This window comes from Elephantulus edwardii, unplaced genomic scaffold, assembly GCF_000299155.1.
Source record: "Elephantulus edwardii isolate Elephantulus edwardi_28Jun2011 unplaced genomic scaffold, EleEdw1.0 scaffold00133, whole genome shotgun sequence".
NCBI lineage: Eukaryota > Metazoa > Chordata > Mammalia > Macroscelidea > Macroscelididae > Elephantulus > Elephantulus edwardii.
In genome coordinates, this window is record NW_006399883.1 from 8841277 (window position 1) to 8862303 (window position 21027).

Below are 21027 nucleotides of genomic sequence, written 5' to 3' on the forward strand. Positions count from 1 at the left end.
CACCAACAACCAGAGCCAATGAAGAGGAGATAGAAATTTTTTACCAACAATCGGATGTCAGTTATTTGGGGTATATTCCCATTAGTAGAATTGCTGGGTCAAATGATATCTCTATTTGCAACTTTTTGAGAAAGCACCATACTGCCTTCCACAGTGGTTGCACCATTCCCGGACTTTCTGAGGAAGGCTGCCAGAGCTGCCCCTGCTGGTTCACTTCTTTTACTGTAATTTCAGGCATCGTGCAGCCTCCATACTGCTAGCCAGGGGAAAGGAGAACATTATCTTTACACATTATGTATACCAAAGGTCTAGATGTCTTCTGAGACTATTATCATAAACCCTCAAGCTCAATGACTCAGTTCTTTAAGTTTTTTTTTATTATGGCTTATGGCTAAGAGGTTCATGCCATTCATTTTATTGCAGAGTGGTCCCAGGATGACAAATTCAGGTATCCAATTCTTCCTCCATCATGTCTGTTTGTGGAGTTCATTGTAAAGATTTATGAATAACACTGTATCTCAAGTCCCTTCAGGCACAAGTTTGCATTTATCTACTTGTCTATAATAACAAAGACCCTTTGAAAACAGATTTGATATCCTGCACAGGGAGGACCTCAGAGAAAGCAATGCTGTAATGTTGTCCTTCAAGTGTATGACCTAAGCCAGCACCAGTGTTAAAGGAACTGCTATTTGGAAAGGAAACTGAATATTCTAGCCTGGATTGCAGACTCAAGTCAGGAGTTCAGGCTCCGCTTTTAGACTGCATTGTTTACACACAAACCAAGTGCCACTGATTTTAGTCTCTCACGTGTTCCTTCTGCTTGACCACAGATTATCTTCTGCGTAGACTAGTCAATGGCTCTTTCAGACGGCTGCTTGTTTTATGATGTCTTTGAGACCTCAGACACTTTGACAGCTGTACTTTGCTATAGCACCCAGTCTTCAGTGATCCTTTCAGGAAAGGTCAGCATGGAGCAGGGCCATATTAGAACAATTATTTGCTTGCCATGTAATTGTTGTTGTGAATCACCAAGCAAGAAATGAACCATAGCTGACCCTCCAATAGGTTTTCAGAGGCCATAGATCTCATGGGAGGAGATTGCCCATCCTCCTTCCACAGAGCAGCTGATGGATTTGAACTGCATGCCTTTGGGATTGCAGCACAGCTTCTTAATACTAGGCCACCAGGACTCCTTTAAAGACAAGCTCAAGTTCATAGACCAAATTAGTGTCAGTGTGTTGGAGATGGTAAAGACGGCACAGGGCAGGACAAAGTTCAGAGCCACTGTTCATAGGGTTCCTATGAGTTGTAGTTGACTTGACAGAACATAACAATATCCATGAATTGAGTATCTTGATCCTTGAAAAAAATATTGATTTTAACTTGCTGAATCATCTGTCATAGCTGGTGACAGAAATAACAACTGTTGATTTAAACTGCTGTCTACCCCTCCGAGTGGCACTCAGGGCATGTGCCATACCTTCTGCTTTGTGGTCAAAAAAATTGGACATGCTTTTTTCAAAGGAGTGTTGTTTTGCTGCTAGATGCTAGGCCATTCCTATTTCAAACACAAGTAAGGTCATTCACAGTCGGCAGGTTTCAGTGAAGTTTCAAAACTACCCCAACTTCTCAGCACGGCGATAACAGAAATTCCACAAATGGGTGGCTGAATTGAATGAGTTTATCTTCTCACAGTTCAAAAGGCTAAATAGAGGTTCAAATTCAGGTCACCAGATTTAGGGGGTGGCTTTGTCTGTGTGTCAACTCTGTAGGAAAATTCCTAATTCGGCTTCTCTAGCCGGGCCCTCCCAGAATCCGTGGCTTTGTAAGCTTCTCAGCTGCCTCATCTTCAGACGGCATCTGTCCTCGTCAGCTGCTGCTTGTCCCTGTGCCTTTATCTGCTCTTTTCACCTAAAAAAATACTGCATTGAAACAAATGAGAGAGAGAAAACTGTTTAAAAGGAACATATGAGTAGGTATTATTGCATGACAGCAGTCCAGAATGAAGGCTGCATAGCAGAGTGGACTTGAGGGGAGGGATTGTATAACAATGAAAGAGTTTTTCTTCTACTTTTCAAAGAGAAGAGCAAATTGAGGGGGAGAGGTGGGCAGGTAGAAAAGAGCAACAATGACTGAATGGAAATCCAAAGTCTCTGTAAACTTTCATTAAATTAATAATTGTTGTTGTTATGTGTTGTAGAGTCTCTTATGACTCAGCGACCTGTGTACAAGAGCCCTAAACCCTGCTCTATCCTGTGCCAACCTCACTGTCTCCAACACACTTATTCCCACCACCCCAATCACAGAATCGATGCATCTCATCAAGGGTCTTTCTCTCCTGCGCTGTCCCTCCACTCTCCCAAACATAATGTCCCTCTCCAAGGACTGATCCCTCCTTGCAACATGCCCAAAGTATGCCAGACGAAGCTTCAGAATCTTTGCCTCCAAGGAGCAGCCCAACTTCATCCTCTCCAGGACAAACCTGTTTGTTCTCCTAGCAGTCCATGGTCCAACACTTACTAACAATAGAATTTTAACAAAACCAGAAAACTCAGCTCCCAAATGGAGTTACATCCACAGATATGGAGATCAGGATTTAGTTTATATGTGCTATTATTATTGTTAGGTGCCAACAAGCGACTCATAGTGACCCTACGAACCGCAGATCTGATGCCTGTCCTCTCCTGTGCCATCTTCATCATCGCTGAAATACTGGAGCCCATTGCAGCAGTTACTGTATTAATCCATCTGGTTGAGGGTCTTCCACTCTTTTACTGAGTCTCCACCTTTCCAACCATGACGTCCCTCTCCAAGGAACAGCTTCTCCTAACAACATGCCCAGCATTTGTGAGATGAAGCTTTGTCATCTTTGCCTCTAAGAAGCACTCTGGCTGTGTACTTTCCTCAAAACATGTTTCTTGTTTTGGCCCTCCATGGGATATTCAGCACTCTTCTCTAACACAGCAGCTCAAAAGCATCAATTCTTCTTCCACCATCCTTATTTATAGTCTAGCTCTCACATGCCTAGAAAGTGATTGAAAAGACCATGGCATGAAACAGGCACGTCAAACTGGTATCTTTGTTCCTCCATAATTTGGAGAGGTCCCCAACTTCAGACTTTCCCAATGCAATAAGTTTCCTGATTCCCTGACTGCTAGTACCAAATGTGTTGATTGTAGATGCAAATAAGATGAAGTTGTTGACCGTTTCAATCTTTTCTCCATCTATCATGATGTTGCTTATCAATGTAGAGGTGAGAATTTTTGTTTTCTTGATGCTGAGATATAATCCATTTTGAACACTGTACTCTTTGAACTTCTGCAGTAAACTCTTCAAGTCTTACTCACTTTTAGCAAGCAAGATTGTGTCCTTTGCAAGATGCATGTTATTAATGAGTCTTCCTCCAATCTTGATGCCATATTCTTCTTCATAGAATCCAGTTCTCCAATTATTCACTAAGTATACAGATTGAATAGTTATGGAGAAAGACACAACATTTACACACACCTTTCCTGATTTTAGACCATGTAGTGGGCTCTTGCTTTCTTTGGACAACAGTTGCTTAATCTAGGTATAGGTTTCACATAAGCAAAATTCTTTAGAGTATATTTCCAGTAGTGGAATTTCTGTGTCAAATGTTATTTTTATTTCCAATCTTTTGAGAAAGTGCCAGACCGCCTTCCATAGTGTTTGTTTCATTTTACACTTCCAGCAGCAGTGAATAAGTGTTCCAGTCTCTCCACAACCTCACCAGCATTTGTTGTTTGCTACCCTGTTGAGCTTTGTTATTATTGTTATGGTGAGATGGTATCTAATAGTTGTTCCCTATCTTCTTTTAATGCTTCCTGGATCAGTTAATATTTTGCCCACAGCATATTTCGGTATTTCAACTTGAGCCTTGAATTTGTTTTTAAGTTATTCCAGCTTGAGAAATGTTGGGCGAGTTCTTCTCTTTTTATTCTCCAATTCCAGCTCTGCACATTCTATTATAATACTTTGTCTTCTCTAGCTGCGCTTTGAATTCCTTCCATTCAGCTTTTAAAAAAAAAAAATTCAGCTAAAAAAAATCAGCTCATTCTCACTCTCTCTCTCTCTTTCTGATGTGAACTGAGAATTTTAAATCCTCATACAGCCTTCATTTCCTAGCCAAAACCATATCCAGCCCCTTTACTTAAGCATCTCTTCCCTTTGTTTTGGCTTCTCAACAGTGGAGTGTAATCGAGGAAATAAAAAAAAATGAATCACATTGGGGAAATCTGCTGTCAGGGACCTCTCCAGAGTACTAAAGAGAAACAATGTCAGTCTGGAGACCAAGATGAGCCCGATGATCCAGGCCATGGTCTTCACAAGTACTTGCTATGCATCAGAAAGCTGGACAATGACTAGGAATGATAGAAGGAGAATTGATGCTTTTGAGCTGTGGTTCTGGAGAAGAGTGTTGAATATATCATAGACTGTTAGAAAAACAAACAGGTTCATCCTGAAGTGAGTGAAACCAGGCTGCTCCTTGGAGGCAAGGATTCTGAAGCTCCATCTGACATACTTTGGACATGTTACAAGGAGGGAGCAGTCCTTGGAGAGGGACTTCATGCTTGGGAGGATGGAGGGACAGCGCAAGAGAGGAAGATCCTTGATGAGTTGGATTGACTCAGTGGCTGAAGTAAAGGAAATGGGCATGTCAGAGACAATGAGGTTGGCACAGGATAGAGCAAAGTTCAGAGCTGTTTTACGTAGGGTTGCTAGGAGACCCAAGCAGCTTGACAACACTTAATAACAACAACAACTGACATCTATTTTGGTTTCTCCATTCTTCTCCATCTTTATAATAACCTTATTTTATAATGAACATTGTAATGCCAATGTTTTGAGGAGACATCATTTAACCCCCAACACTGCCCTTCCAAAATATAAATTCAATTAGCCCAATTGAATGGACAGCTTGCCTGCTGAGCAGGAGGAGACCATGGAGGCTGGTCACTCATTGGCCCTAAAATCGTAATACTCTTTTTCAAGAGAATGTTGAAGTAATGCCATGGTATTTCAAATATCCATAAGATCATCAATGGTGGACAGGTTTCAGGGGAGCTTCAAGACTAAGACACTTAGAAAGAAATCTACTTTGATCTACTTCTGAAAAATCCTACAGATGACAACAGAACACTGTCCCACAGAATGCTGGGAAAGTAAGCTTCCAGGCTGGAAACTCAAGCTGGTTGCCATTCCTCCAGCAGGTTTTCAGAGGCCACGAATCACGCCGGAGGAGACTGTCCATCTTTTCCACCCAGTGAGCTGTTGTTGAATTGGAACCACTAGCGAGGTTCAGTTCACCTCTGCTACCCTTTGGGTTAGGAGCTCAACTCCTTGTGGACTGCATCACTAGAGCTGATGGTTTCTAGGCTGTGTTTGTCTCTGGGCAGCAGGGAGGAGGTCAGTGTGCAGGTTGAACCCTTGCAACGAATTGAACAAATCTGGTCCTAGAACCTGTTTATCGTAACCAGAGTAGCTGACACAGTGGCATGCACATGTGGAAACTCGCCAGAAGGCAGGATCACATGGAAGGAGGATGGATACTGTCTGAAGTGGGCAAGGAGCTCACTTCTGAGGAGGCAGGTTGGGGAAAGAGGGAGACAGTGTTCTCTACATCCCCTAGTTTGGACCTAGAATATTGCATATGTTCCTATATTCTACCTATATACCTGTCCAAAAGTAGAAATGCAGTAAGCTTACTAATGAGTGATGGCACTCCCTCTCCACTTGTGGTCACACTTTGAGCACCCTGCATGATAATCCTTGCTTGTGCTGAGCCCAGGGTGAACCCTCAGCTTTGGGCAGTCTGAGGGAACAGGTGTGAAAACATTTTTTTGACAGTGTAGACTGGATAAGGGACTAAGCAGTCCAGAGGTGTGTTATCAAATACACCTGAGGGGCAGCCAGCTCCTTTAGACAAAGCCATGGGGTGGGTCTGTAGCTCCTTAAGGCCCCAAACACCTGAGGGGCAGCCAGCTCCTTTAGACTAACGTTATAGGATGGGTCTGTGGCACCTTCAGGCTCAGAATGTTTTTGGCTGGACTTGACTGTCACTCCAGTCCTTCCCTGGACTCTTGTCACTTGTATAAACCCTGTCCATGGGTTCATAAGCAAATCAAAAGGACCCAAAAAGATAAGTTCTGCTCTGGACCCCAGAGCCTATAAATGTGACTTTAACTGGGGAAAAATACTGTTTGCAGATGTGACCGAGAAAGATCTGGATATAAGGAGATGCAGGGATCACGCTATATTACCCAGATAAGATCTAAATTAAATGATAAGCATTCTCATTAGACAGAAAGACAAGACACAGAGAAGGTGAAGGCAATATTTGCATAACAAGGCCTTACAGCAAGAAATGTCAGTTATTGCTGGCAGCAGCAGAAGCTGGAAGAGACAAAGAAAGATCCTCCCCGCTTTAGATCCTCCTAGCTTTAGGGGAGCATGGCCTAATCTGTAAGGAGTTGTGCTGCTAAGCCAAAGGCAACACTTCCATGGCAGTTCGAAACCACCAGCTGTTCCATGGAAGAAAGAGGGGTAGTCTCCCATGCAATTTATGGCCTCGGAAACCCAATGGAGAGCGAGTTAAGACTTAGTTCCAATTCAACAGCAACAAGTCTGCGGTTTGTTTTTTGTTTTGCTTTCAGCATGGCCTTGCCAATGCCTTGATTTTGGACATCTGGCCTCCAGAACTGTGAGAGAAAATATTTCTGTGGTCTCAAGCTCCCAGTGTGTTGTACTTTGTTACTGGTACCATAGAAAACTATTGTACAGTAGTGCATGGCTTAGTGGTAAGAGATTGTGCTGTCAACACAAAGGGACATAGTTCAAATCCACTAGCTACACCATGGAATAAATATGGGTAATCTCCTCCTGTGTGATTAACTGCTTCTGAGAACTCACTGGAGGGTCAGTTAAGGTCAGTTCCAACTTGAAGGTATACAACAACAGCAACAACTTCCAGTGTTTTGGTGAGGGCTCCTGGTTCCCTTCCTATAACTCTGCTGGAATGGATCTGTAGTGCTTGAATATGCTGGTGGCCCAAAGTAAATGGAGAAACAAAACCCCATGGTGTTGCAAGAACGTGAAGCTCTGAGTCACATCCCAGACAGCAATAATGTTTTAATCCTCCTCCAGGCAGTTCAAGGAGGACTTCCTGGATGGCAGGGATAATGGAGCCATCAGATTACCCAAATCTGCAATTTTCCCTATTGTATGATTTGGATCCAATTGTAGATTGCCCTATCTCCAGCCAATGGAGCTATGGTGGTGTAGTCTGCAAACTTAAAGGCTGCACACCTCTCTCGCAGCTGGCATCCACCAGAGGCTTCATGCGGGAGGGGAAGATAGATTATCTTCTCCCATGTGTTTTAAAGCCTTAAAAACCCACTAGAGGGTTCGTTAAGAGTTTGAGTTTGTGTAATGGAACAATAATCTCGCAAAATAATTCAAGAAGCTAGATTATTTGAAGAAGAATGGAGAAAGGCTCTCATCAACCACTTGTGTGATACAAACAATATAACCTTGAGGAAAATATAAATAATTTGAAGCACTTTCTGAAGATCAAAGACTATATCAATATAGGTTACATTTCAACAGCAAGAAAACACAAATCCTCATCACTGGACCAATGGGCAAAAACCATGACAGTTGGAGAAAAGACTGAAGTTGCTAATTTTATTTTACTTTGATCTATAGTCCTCACCCACAGTAGCAACAGTCAAGAAATCAAAAGACATGCTGCATTGGAAAAATCTGCTAAGAACCTCTTTTAAAGAGCCAAAGAGCAAGGATATCAGTTTAAAGACTAAGGTATACCTGATGCAAGCCACAGTATTTTCAATTTCTTCCTATGCGTTCAAAAGTAGGACAATGAATAAGGAAGACTAAAGAAGAATTGAAGAATTTGAATTATGGTATTGGCAAGAGTATTGAGAAATCCCGTGGACTGCCAAAAGAACAAACAAGTGCAACCAGGGTGCTCCTTAGAGGCAAGAATGGTAAAATTTCCACCTCAACAAGATAAAGGTAAATAATCCCATTAAAAAATGGGGACAGGATATGAACAGACATTTCACCAAAGAAGACTTTCAGATGGCCAACAAATACATGAAGAAATGTTCAAAATCCCTTGCTCTGAGATGGAAATTATAACAACTATGAGGTATCATCTCACCCCAGTCAGAATATCAAAATTTAACAGAACAGCAAACATCAAATGCTGGTGAGCTTGTGGAGAAACTGGAACCCTTATTCACTGTTGGTGGGAGTGTAAAATGGTGCAACCATTATGGAAGACTGTACGGTGCTTTCTCAAAAAGTTGCAAATAGAAATACCATTTGACCCATCTATTCCACTACTGGGAATATACCCCGAAGAGACCATAACTGACATCCAAGCAGATATATGCACTCCCATGTTTATTGTGGCTTTGTTCACAATAGCAAAGAGCTGGAAACATCCCAAGTGTCCATCAACAAATGAATGGATAGAGAAGCTCTGGTATATTCACACAATGGAATACTACACTGCATTGAAAAACAAGGAACTCATGAAATATTATGCAAAATGGGTCACCCTGGAGGACATTATGCTGAGTTAAATATCTCAGTCACAAAAGGACAAATATTGCATAGGGCCACTGTTGTAAAACAGGACTGACATCAGGGTTGAGGGAAGACAAAGAAGGAGGGGAGGAATGATATACACTGCATTGAAAAAGATGAGGGAGAGAACTGTTTAAAAGGGATTTATGATTAGGTATTATTGTCATGACAGAAGTCCAGAATGAACGCTGCACAGTGGAGTGGACTTGGGGGGAGGGATTGCCTAACAATGAAAGAATTTTTCTTTTACTTTTCAAGAAGAGTGAATTGGGGGGGGGGAGGGAAGTGTAACAATGAATGGAAAACCTAAGTCTTTGTAAACTCATTAAAAATGAAAAAAAAAGAAGAAGGTAACATGAAGGGCCAGTCTAGGAAAAGATACCATGGTGGGAAAGATGGAGGATCAGTGAAGGAGAGGAAGATCCTCACTGAGATGGACCGTCATAGTGACTACAATGGGCTTGATCATGATGTACATTGTGAGGGCTTCACAGGATGGAGCACAGTTCACGGGAGTCATAGTTGACTCAGTGGCACCACAAGACAACAGTCTCACTTTAATCATTTTACCCTGATTTATAACAGTGCCACATTATGATAGAAATGAGAATGCTACAGGGTGTGTGTACACTTTCTGAGCAGGAAAGGCACCGTTAGCTTTGCCTTGCTCAGCACAGCACATGGGCTCCTCGGCCCAGATGAGGCTGTGAGCCCTGGAGGGCACAACCTTGAGTCTGAGCAAGGGTGCGGAGCACACACAACTTCAGCCTTTTGGAAAACCGACTTTCACAAGAATCCTGTGTGGAGTAGGAGAAGGCTAGGATGTCTGTCCAGTGAGCAGAGGGTGTGTCCTGCCCTGGGTTCCTGAAGGCCTGTGATTGGTGATAACACAGCTCCTTGGCTAGTGTCCAGTCAGCTGATCCTGAAGGTATCAGATGGGTATTCAGAAAAAAAGGGTTGTTTTTGTTTGTTTGTTTGTTTTAAATGTATTATTAATTTCAGTAAAAATTTACATTCATTGTTGCACTTTTCTCCCCTCCCAACTCTCCCCCCTAGTACACTACCCTCTTAGAAAAGTAAAACAAAAATTCTTTCATTGTTTTACAAACCCTCCTCCCAAGTCCACTCCACCATGTAGCCTTCGCTCTAGACACCTGTCATGACAAAAATACTAATCCCATATCCCTTTTAAACAGTTTTCTCCCTCATCTGTTTCAATGCCATATACATTATTGAACCCATCTTTCTCAGTCTCTCCCCAACCCCAAGATCAGTCCTGTTTTACAACAGTGGCACCACGCAGTATTTGTCCTTTTGTGACTGAGATACTTCACTCAGCATAATGTTCTCCAGAGTCACCCATTTTGAATAATATTTCCTGAGTTCATTGTTTTTCAATGCAGCATAGTATTCCATCATGTGACTATACCACAGCTTCTTTATCCATTTGTTTGTTGATGGGCACTTAGGTTGTTTCCAACTCCTTGCTATTGTGAACAAATGGGTGTGCATATATCTGCTTGGATGTCAGTTATTATCTCTTTGGGGTATATTCCCAGTAGTGGAATTGCTGGGTCAAATGGTATCTCTATTTGCAACTTTTTGAGAAAGCGCCACACCACCTTCCACAGTGGTTGCACCATTTTATACTCCCACCAACAGTAAATAAGGGTTCCAGTTTCTCCACAATCTTGTCAGCATTTGTTGCTTGCTGTTCTGTTAAATTTTGCTATTCTGACTGGGGTGAGATGATATCTCATAGTTGTTTTTGTTAGTCTGGGCAAAGAGGGCCAAAGAGAAGAATGAAGAATTCAGAACTCAAATGCTGATGGCCCTTGCTATTGAAGATAAGAAAATGGCCTTGCCTGTCTGACTAAGCTAGCAGGTGGCTCGTAAATCAGAGTGGAATGCCCCTCCCTAAAGACTCTGTTTATAAAAATCCTTCCCAGTTAAGTTCACAGTGTGACTTCCCATTCTGCATCTCCAGGATGAGGAACTCACCTGGGAGCTCCCCTTTCCCCCCTTGAATAAAGCTGCATTAAGCTTTCTCTCTTTCTCTCTGATTTCTTCTTTAAGTCCACTAACCTAACCTATGGTGCTGTAAAACCCGGGAGATGAGTTAAGGTGCTGCGCCCCCGCCTTAGGGCGAGTGCTGGCGCCCCTTACTCTCTTCCGAACCAGTCTGTGCAGTGTCGAGATGCCTGAACGGTCAAGTTCTGCTGCTCTCCCTCTCTCCTGTGCTCTGTGTGGGCAGCTGCTGGCCAGATCTCTGCCCCTTTTGTCTTTCTGATCTCTGTGTTCTCCCTCTCCTTCTCCTGGAGGCTCCTAAAGCTAGACCCAATTAATTTCCAGGCATATTAAGCCTTTGTTCCTCTGTTCCAAAGCTTTTAAGCTTTCCAGCCCAAACACTGTGAACCCCCGTGAGAACCCAGATCTGTTCCATTGGCCTTCCATCCCACATACCCACAAAAAACACAGATCTGTGTTGGAAGGCCAACCAGAAATGCCAGGCATTTCTTCCAGGCTATGATGGCTCTGAGGACGCTCAAGCTGTCTATAGCCTCTCTCCACTCCTAAGAGTTCCTGAGACTCCCGGTTTCCAGAGGACTCTCTGGAATTCCAGTTGCCTCACCCACAGATCTGGGAACCATGGAAAGCCAATGTCTATCTAAGCTTTCAAGAGAAGGTCTCTTGAACTGCCTTCTCTTAAATCTCTCACACTTGAGTCTAGCTCAAGACCTCTGCCTCAAGATCCTTTTTCTGTAACTGAGCAGCCACAATACCAGCTAACTAATAACTCTCAGTGGCCTAAGAATAAAACCTTTAGTTCGGCATCTAAACACTTTCTGCCAGTGGACTTAAAAAATTTTCTTTTGTTTCGCTCCCGTAACTTTGTTTCTGTCGCAGTTTCATCACCCCCGCTGCTCAGCATCTCGTCTATAAAGACCGCCCAAATTCTTGCCAAAGGTTTTACTTCACAGGATCAAGAAGATGACCACCTTAATTCTCCCCTGGCCACTAATCCCAGACTGACTCACTCCAGGCTCTGAACCCCTAGATCGTCGCCCCTGTCCAGCAGGAAGTAGCCAAAAGGTACATCACCCTGTTTTATCACTAAAAGAGTCTAAGATGTTAGTCTGGGCAAAGAGGGCCAAAGACAAGAATGAAGAATTCAGAACTCAAATGCTGATGGCCTTCCCATTCTGCATCTCCAGGATGAGGAACTCACCCGGGAGCTCCACTTCCCCCCCTTTAATAAAGCTGCATTAAGCTTTCTCACATTCTAACCTAACAGTTTTAATTTGCATCTTAGAGCTAGGGATTTTGAACATTTCTTCATGTGCTTGTTAGCCATCTGAATGTCTTCTTCGGTGAAGTGTCTGTTCATATCCTGTGCCCATTTTTCTATTGGATTATTTACCTTTAGCATGTTGTGGTGGCAAAAAAAAAGTTTTAGCACACACGCTTATGGACAAAATGTAAAGACACAGTCAGAGGTGCAGCAGTCCCCAGGCTGGCGGAGGCCGGGGGGGGGGTATTCTCACACTCGATAGCTAAGTTAGCAGAACCTGGAGAAGAGGAACACCTCACTGGAGCACTAAGGTGGTCCTCATAGGAAAGGACTGGGGACAGACACAGACTTCTGGGAAGTTATAAGGCAGGACAGCTATCTGTCCATGCTAGTCAGTGCCTGGACACAGTAAGGAAGGGAGAGAGGGAAGGACATGGTTCTGGAGGGGAAGTGATAGAGCTCCCCCCATCCTGAGACACCCCAAATTAGGTCAGCTGACTGCTCTGCAACCCACACAACTTGGATAGCTGTGACAGGAGGGGACAGGCCGTAGTGACTAGAGTTGACTCAATGTACCATTCCTCCTGGCTACATACCTACTGCCACAGAGCAACCCAGGGGCACAATGGCTGTCGGCAACAGTCAGGTTGTGAGGGTGGGAGAGGCCCTCACCCTTCCATTTACTCTGACATTATAATTACAGTTTAGAACAAATTAAAAACACAACAAAGGAGAATGTTTTCAAAGACATTAAAAATATATATTTCAAGGTAATATTTAGTCTTCTTTCAAAGTAATTTTGTTAATATGATAAACATTGGTTACTCATTAGGATGCAATAAACAATTTAGGAAGAACTAGCAGAGAAACTTTCTGACACCCCCTTGTACTCCAAGCATTACAACGTGGAGACATTCATCTTCTGGTCCCAGGTACATGCTCTCAGACCTCAGAATTGTTTTCTTGTATGATCACATGAACCCAAATCAATCCAGGAATTAAAAGTATGTCAGCTCATCATGCTTAGCCTTGTTGGTCTGGTAGCTGGACAAGGTGGGAGCCTTGTTTTCATGAGGGAGACTCTGAAATACCCGCACATGCGTGAAGACATCCTTGTCAACCTGAACCTGGAGAGAGAGAGTAAATGAAGTGAGGGGGTGCCGGCACAACTTCAGATCTACTTCCCTCCCCCGCCCCCCATCACATGTGGGCAGGGAAGGCAAGGGGATGCTGCTGCGGACCTGGAAGCCAGTCCTCTGCAACTGGCTGCCCTCAGGACACCTACTACCATCCTTTTGCAAGCAGACCCTGAAAAAATACTTCACCTTGATAAAATAGTTGGTTCCAGCAACTATCTGAGACTTGAACTCCACAGCATTAAACATTGGGAACTTGGTATTTTCTTTTTCTTCAAGCTGGGACTTTACCTAGAGTAGGGAAACAGAATGGAAAAACTTTGTGGTATCCCTTCTTCTAGAGTCATTTATACACTGAAGGCTCAGTTATCATGCTAAATTTTAGAAATGAAACTCTAATATCAAATCCCTCATATAAAAAAAAATTAATCCTTTACATATTTTCTATAGCAATGGTTGTCCTTTATAACTGAGGAACATAGTAAACTATCAGCTTTCATGATAAAGTATAAAACCAACCACCAAAACCTTAGGTTTCTTACTAATTCTACCAAAGTCCGGATAGTTTTCTGGCATATTACCAGCCTTCTTTTCTAGGCATGGATGTTTTATAGTTCTAACATTAAACCAGGGTAGCCAAGTTTACATCCTGGGTTTTTGTTGGGATGGAGGAGTGGGGTTTTATTTTATTGTTTCACTTAACATGCTATAACAACAACTCTTTTGAAAGGCTACCTAGAACTTTTTAAAGATAACCTTCCGTTTCACACATGTGCTTTCAAATCATCCTAACTGCTACCATTCATTTGGGCATTTAGGTAGTTTCTTTGCAATTGAAAAGCCATTTCTTGCATTTTCCAATGACTTCTTTAGGGTAGCTTAACCCTAAATAAATGTACTTGAATTCAATTCTGTTTTCTGGAGTTTTTGTTTTTAAACAGATGACCAACCAGATGCCAGAAGAGGATTGTAAGTTTGTTTGTAATTAATCCAGGGTTAGAGATGCTCTAGCTGTTCTCTAGGTTGGTGGCACTCACTGAATTCAGACTTCATGCTGCAGTTATGTCACTGAAGTAGTGACTGAGATGTCTGTTAACTTTAGTTTAAAAATCTGCAGAATTTAGATTAAGTTGGGGAATAAGGAAGTTATCTGCTGCGGGAGTCTCCTGGATTTACATGCAAATGAGAAAAACTGGATTTCTTCTGTGTATGGAGAAGTGCAAGATCCCAGAAATCTGGGCAAAGATGGACTACTCCACTAGAGCAACCCCCTTGTTCCCAATGGATGGGGATGGGCCTGTGGGCACTCAGATGGATGCAATGGTCCTCATCCAGACAATGACACCAAGGTTGAGTGAGTGCCAACAACACACTAGCCTGAGGGACACAGACACCCCACTCCCTGTATACTATGCAATTGGGCTCTCTCCATAGCAGGGGCTGTGTGGTGAAGAGTAAGGAACCTGCCAGGTGGTTTAAACATTTTCAGAAGTCTCATGGATCTGACTCACAACCCTTTACTGTCAGGTGACCAAAACCAATTGAGCAACTACAACGTAGGCTAAGCTGCCCACATGCAAGTGAATTAATGAAACACCAGTCAGAGATGAAAGTTAAAGCAGGAAGAAAGTTTGTTTCACTTTTCCCTGGAAGCCCGTTTCTGGTAAAGAATCAATTTTGTTAATATATCATTGTAAATAAATCTGATTTAAGGGTGATAGGGCTTTATATATTAACTCATTTAACCTTCACCCCATTTGGAGTCAGATGATGCTATTACACAGAGGGTTAGATAGAGGTAGAGTTAAGATTAAGCATTTCCTCAGATTTTTTGCCAGATTCTCACTTCACTGCATTCTACTATGATTTTAAATCCTCTATTCTGGTGGCTTAGTGGGTAGGGAGAGCTTTGCTTTCAACTGAAAGACATTTTACTCGAATCCATTTTCATGAGACAAAGAGAGGCAATCTCCATCAGGGAAAATTACTTTCTCTGAAAATCCGCTGAAGGGTCGGCTACGAGTTGGATCTGAATCGACGGTACAGAACACTTCAAACTGCTACTCTGCTTCTGTGCCTGGAGGCCTGTTACTAGAAATGGCCTTGTGTCCAAGCAAAGAATGAAGCAATTTCCTTAGTCTCCACAGATAAGTCAGAAAAGATGAGTATCCTCTCTTCTCATATTCCCCTTTTCCTACTTTCCTTCTTTGCTCACCCTAGCCTGATACTCCATTTTCAGAAACAGCCCTCTGGGACGAACCTGGGGGTACCAGCCTCGACAGCAATTGGAACTTCTTAACAACTCGGCTTTATCCTTTCACTTGTTCCTGCGCTCTCCTTACTAAGGCAGGGCTCGAGCGTACCTGTCTGGATTGATAATCAGAGTAGGATCTCCTTATGAGTTGCCCAGTCAGGTCCTAACAGCAAAACCCCGGATCTCCTTGGACAAGTTATCAGGAGAAGCCAGTGTCTGGGGGCCTGGGGTCCCACCTGGTCGGCGATCTTCTGGATCTCCGCAGTGGCTGGCTTCGTGGCAGAGGTCCCTCCGCACATCATCTTGGCGGCGAGAGTAGGGATGGCCAACACAGAGCAGATATAAAGGACAGAAGCTGTTGTAATGATTGAACAGTGCAAACTTGCCATTCCCCGGCCTAAATAAGGGCGGCGGTCACGTGTGTCCCTGGCCTGAAGTCACGTGAGGTATGGGCTGAACCAAGGAGCGCGGCGAGGGAGGGAAGAGGTGACGCTCAGGGCTCTTTGCCGCCCGTCAGGAATTGAGGTGTATGACAAGGGTGAACGGTGAAGATTTGGGGAGCCTTTCCCTTGAGAGCGCCGTCTCCATATGAGAACCCCGCGTTCTGTAGAGCAACGTCGCCCCCGGTAGATTTTGGTATCGCCCTACCCGGTCGAGAGGGTGTGGCCTGCGTGAGGAGAGTGCAGGCAGAAGGGAGTGCTTCCTCCTGCGTGGGGTTCAGGGTGTGGTCCAGCGTAGCTTGACACCTGACCGCGGTGCTTTCCAGGGCTAGCGGGAAGTGGGGGTACGGGCGGAGGGCCGAGAATGACCGAGACGTTATAGCGAGACGGCTCTGAGAGCTGTCACAGAAGAGAGCCTGGAGGAACCCAGGAGGGTCAGCCTGAAGGCTTACCCTCCAAGGTCAGGAGACACCTGCCTGCCCGGCGTCTTCCCTAGTCTGGGCCTGCAAGGCTTCCCTCATTCTGTTCCAGCCCATGTGCCAGCCTATTGTGCAGGCTGTGATGAGTGTCACGAACAGACTGGTACACAGAGACGCACACAACAAGGGTTAAGCGGGTGTCCAGCGAGGTTTAGGAGACTGCTTGTGGGCGTGAGTCAGTTCAGAGTGCTTACCCTCAGTAAGGAACAGGCCGCTTCTTCATACGGGCCAGAGAGTGGGGCTTGTGCTAGGATGGCATTTCAGAAAATTTTACATTACCACGCTTAACTTCTCCAGGGCTAAGCATTTTTGCCTGGCACTTCACTGGATAGGTCTCAATCCAGGTTGACACTAGGATCTGCCTCGGGGACTAGGAGGGATCTCCGCTTCCCCTGGGCCCCAGGGTGGAGCAGAAAAGACAGGAAAGACACGGGGGTGAGGAGGGTAGTGAGGCTTTCACTTGCCTGCCTGGACAGAACCCTGACTTGTAACTTAAGGTGTTGAGTCTTGGGGAGGGGAGGGAGATGCACCAGTGACTGCTGAATGAACGACAGATCTGACCCTATGCAGATGGAAAGCTACTATGAGTGGAAATAATGACATGAAAAGACAGAAATAAAAGCCAATCTGTTGCTTTCCCCTATCTTAAAGCAATGCCAGACTTGGCTTCTTATCTTTTTTAAATTTTTTAAAATTTCATATTGGTTTGCATGTATACCAATTGACGTATTTCTACTAACAGACGCTGCCCTGGATGTGCTCACCAAGGGTGTCAAGAAATCTGGAGGACAATCACTTGGCCAACCTACTGGAAGACATCTGTATTTGTTCCCATTCCAAAGAAAGGTGATCCAACAGAGTGGAAATTATCAAATAGTATCATTGATATCACATGCAAGCAAGATTCTACTGAAGATTATCCAAAAACGACTGAAACAGCATATCAACAGAGAACTGCCAGAAGTGCAGGCTGGATTTAGAAGAGGCCGTGGTACTAAGGATATTATAGCTAATGTTAGATTGATCCTGGCTGAAAGCAGCGAGTACCAGAGGAATGTATATCTGTGTTTCATTGATTATGCAAAGGCATTTGACTGTGTGGATCACAACAAACTGTGGCTGACTCTGAGAAGAATGGGAATCCCAGAACATTTTCACTAATGTGAAACCTATACTTAGCCCAGGAGGCAGTTGTCAGAACAGAGCAAGGAAACACTGCATGGTTCAAAAATGGGAAGGGTATATGCCATGGATACGACCTAGCTCCATACCTTTTCAACCTATATGCAGAACAGATTATCCGAGAGGCCGGACTCTGTGAGGAGAAGTGTGGCATCAACAATCTGCAATATGAAGGTAATGCTTGCTGAAAATGAGGAGGACCTGAAGTGCTTGCTGCAGAAGGTCAAGGAATGGAGCCTTCAATATGAATTGAGGATCAATATCATGAAGAGAAAGATTCTCACCACTGGGCCAATTGGCAGCATCAGGATGGATGGTGAAGAGATTGAGATTGTTCACAGCTTTAGTCTGCGTGGCTCCACAATCAACACTCTTGGCACCAGCAGCCAGGGAATTAAAAGACGTATTGTGATGGAAAAGTTTGCTGTTAGGGACCTCTCCAAAGTACTGAAGAACAATGGTATCACTCTGGAAACTAAGGTGTGCCTGATACAGGTTATAGTCTTTGCAATCACTTGCTCTGCGTCAGAGAGCTGGAGAATGACTAGGGAGGATAGAAGAATTGATGCCTTTGAGTTGTGGTGCTGGAGAAGAGTATTGAATATACCATGGACTGCTAAGAAAATGAACAAATTCATCCTGGAAAGGGTTAAACCAGGCTGCTCCTTGGAGACAAGGATTCTGAAGCTTGGTCTGACATACTTTGGACATGTAAGGAGGGACTAGTCCTTGGAGAAGGGCATCATGCTTAGGAGGGTGGAGGGACAGCACAGGAGAGGAAGACCCTGGATGAGGTGGATTGACTCAGTGACTGGGGTAATCGGGTGGGTGTGTCAGAAACAGTGAGATTGGCACAGGATAGAGCAGGGTTTAGGGCTGTTGTACATAGGGTAGCTATGAGTCACAGATGACTAGACTGGCATATAACAACAGCAATTGGTTTGTATACAAAATTTGTATACATTGTGCATCTTTCATGTACATTGGATTTCACACATTGTTTCGTTCACATTGTGTTTCAAATGGTCACTCATATATGTTGTTTTATAAAATGAACCACCTGGATCCTTATCTTGCAAAATATTTTGAAAGCTTGTGTGAGTAGGTCCACAGGTGCCCACAGCTTACAAATAGGAGTGTAACACCTGTGAAAATAAAGACACCTTCCAAACGAGACAAACAGGCTATTCAGAGATGCTGTAGCAGAGGAATCAACCACAATCCATGGAGTTTGGCAAAGAATCAGACAGGGAAGGGAATGAGAAAATTTTATGGGGGGCAAAGAGGGGGCTAGGTATTGTAGAGGCAGTATGGGAAAGGTAGAGGGGACACATTAGAAGCAAGTGTCCTGTCATTACTTTTCAATGGCTTGATTGTTTGAGTCCTGTGTGATTGGAGTTGGAGATATATTTTACTTTCTTTGTTTGATTCTGAGTTGGTGGTCTCAAACTCATTGCTGCTGAATTTGAAACAACTCATAGTTGGCCCTTCTTTGAGTTTTAGGACCTGCAGACTAAGGTGCCATGGTCTTCACAATTACTTGCTATGCATCAGAAAGCTAGACAGTAACCAGGAATGATAGAAGGAAAATCGATGCCTTTCAGCTGTGGTGTTGGAGAAGAGTATTGAATATACCATGGACTGCTAGGAGAACAGACAGGTTTGTCTGAGAGAGGGTGAAATCAGGCTTCTCCTTGGAGGCAAGGATTCTGAAGGTCCATCTGACATACTTTGGGCATGTTGCAAGGAGGGACCAGTCCTTGGAAAGGGACATCATGCTTGGTGGAGGGACAGCGCAAGAAAGAAAGACCCTTGGTGAGATGAATTGATTCAGTGTGTGAGGCAGTGGGGGTGGGTATGTCAGAGACAATAAATTTGGCACAGGATAGAGCAGGCTTCAGAGCTATTATTGTACATAGAGTTACTGTGAGTCACAAGCAACTTGACGGCATGTAACAACAGCAACAACAAATCTCACAGTAAGAGAGCTCCCATCTTTCTTTTGAGGGCTCTCTGGTGGATTTGAACCACCAAAGTAATGTAGCATTTGGTTTAGCAGTGTGACTCCCTGTGACTAGGGCAGCAGAGCTCCCTGAGTGGGAAACAGAATCACAGAAAATAAGGTGCTGACAGTCACTCTCTAGTCCTACCATTTTGGGCTCAGTTCATGAGTCATTTGTGGTCTGCTGTTGTCTGTTTGCAAATTCAGTATCTTCATACCTGTTTACTAGAATGAAAGCTAGTTTATCCATGTAGAGCTAAATGTCATCCCTTATGCTATGTGACTGTAGACTAATTGCTGAACTTCACTGTACCTTCACTGAACCTTTCTATGGAAACAACTAATAAAAGTTTTTAAAGTATTATGCCACATTCCTGTAAATAATATGTAAACACCTAACCTGAATAGGAAACACGTGTGAGAGGATTGTACTGTTTGGAAAAAGACAAACACCCAACCTACATATTTCATGCCATATATGATAAAATGGAGTAATGAGTGTGTAAAAGCAGCGTGCAAACTCTAAGATGGGCTGATAGTACTATTACTGTCTATTATCAATATACTAACATTCATCTGAGAGCTAGACAATGAATAAGAATGACAGAAGAATTGATGCCTTGATGCCTTTGAGCTGTGGTGATGGAGAAGAGCACTGAACATCCCATGGACAACCAAAAGAACAAATAGATATGTCTTGGAGAGGGTGCAGCTGGACTGCTGTTTGCAAGCAAGGATGATGGGGCTTTGCCTCACATACTTTGGGCATGTTGTTAGAAGTGGCTATTCTGGGGAGCTCTGGTGGCCTGGTGGCAAGGAGCTGCAACTACAATCCCAGAGGCACATGCTTCGAATCCACCAGATGCTTTGCCGGGAAAAGGAGGGACAATCTCCTCCTGTACCAGTCAGATCTGATTTGACGATACACACACACACACACACACACACACACACACACACGCACACACTTAAAATTAAAAAAATTTTTAAAAAGTGGCTATTCCTTGAAGAGGGACATGATGCCATGAAGGATGGATAGTCATCTAAAGAGAAGAAGACACTTGATCAGGTGGATTGACACAGTGACTGCCGTATTGAGCTCTTTTGTATCAGGTACTGTGAGGATGGCACAAGATAGAACAAGTTTCAATCATTTGTTCACAGGGTCACTATGAGTCATACTCAATTTGACAGCACACAAAAAACATTAATCTTACTTATTCAATATGCATTGAAGCTCAACATCAAGACCAAGATTCTCACCTCTGAGAGAATTGGCAGCACCAAGATGAATGGAGATGAGATTGAGGTTGTTAACAGTTACAGCTTGCTCGGCTCCACAAACAACACTCTTGGCACCAGCAGTCAGGAAATCAAAAGACCAATTGCATTAGGTAAATCTGTCCGAGATCTTTCTAGAGTACTTAGAAGCAATGATGTCAGTCTAAAGACTAAGGTGTGCCTAATATAGGCCCTGATCTTCGTAATTATTTGCTATGCATCAGAGAGCTGGACAATGACTAAGGACAAGAGAAGAATTGGTGACTTTGAGTTGTGGTGCTGGAGAAGAGTCTTGAACATACCATGGACTGCCAAGAAACAAATAGG

At 43.6% G+C, this 21027-nt stretch overlaps 1 protein-coding gene and 1 pseudogene across 1 annotated transcript; both read right to left on the reverse strand.

Moving 5' to 3' along the window:
* Positions 1–292, reverse strand: part of LOC102859463 — a 4548-nt pseudogene extending 4256 nt beyond the window's left edge.
* A 12632-nt stretch (positions 293–12924) lies between these two features.
* CSTB (cystatin B (stefin B)) lies at positions 12925–15618 on the reverse strand. The gene is made up of 3 exons (XM_006893945.1): positions 15553–15618; positions 13252–13353; positions 12925–13053 (listed from the first exon to the last, which is right to left on the reverse strand). Exons 1-3 carry the CDS (start codon positions 15616–15618, stop codon positions 12925–12927), a joined length of 297 nt encoding a protein of 98 aa, XP_006894007.1.
* Between the last annotated feature and the right edge of the window lie 5409 nt (positions 15619–21027).

Excerpts from the sequence above, each read along its gene's own strand:
- CSTB (XM_006893945.1), bottom strand. The coding sequence starts at position 15,618 with ATGATGTGCGGAGGGACCTCTGCCACGAAGCCAGCCACTGCGGAGATC. Across the intron at positions 13,354-15,552 it reads TCCAGAAGATCGCCGACCAG|GTAAAGTCCCAGCTTGAAGA; the intron begins GTGGGACCCCAG and ends TCCCTACTCTAG. Across the intron at positions 13,054-13,251 it reads GAACCAACTATTTTATCAAG|GTTCAGGTTGACAAGGATGT; the intron begins GTGAAGTATTTT and ends CTCTCTCTCCAG.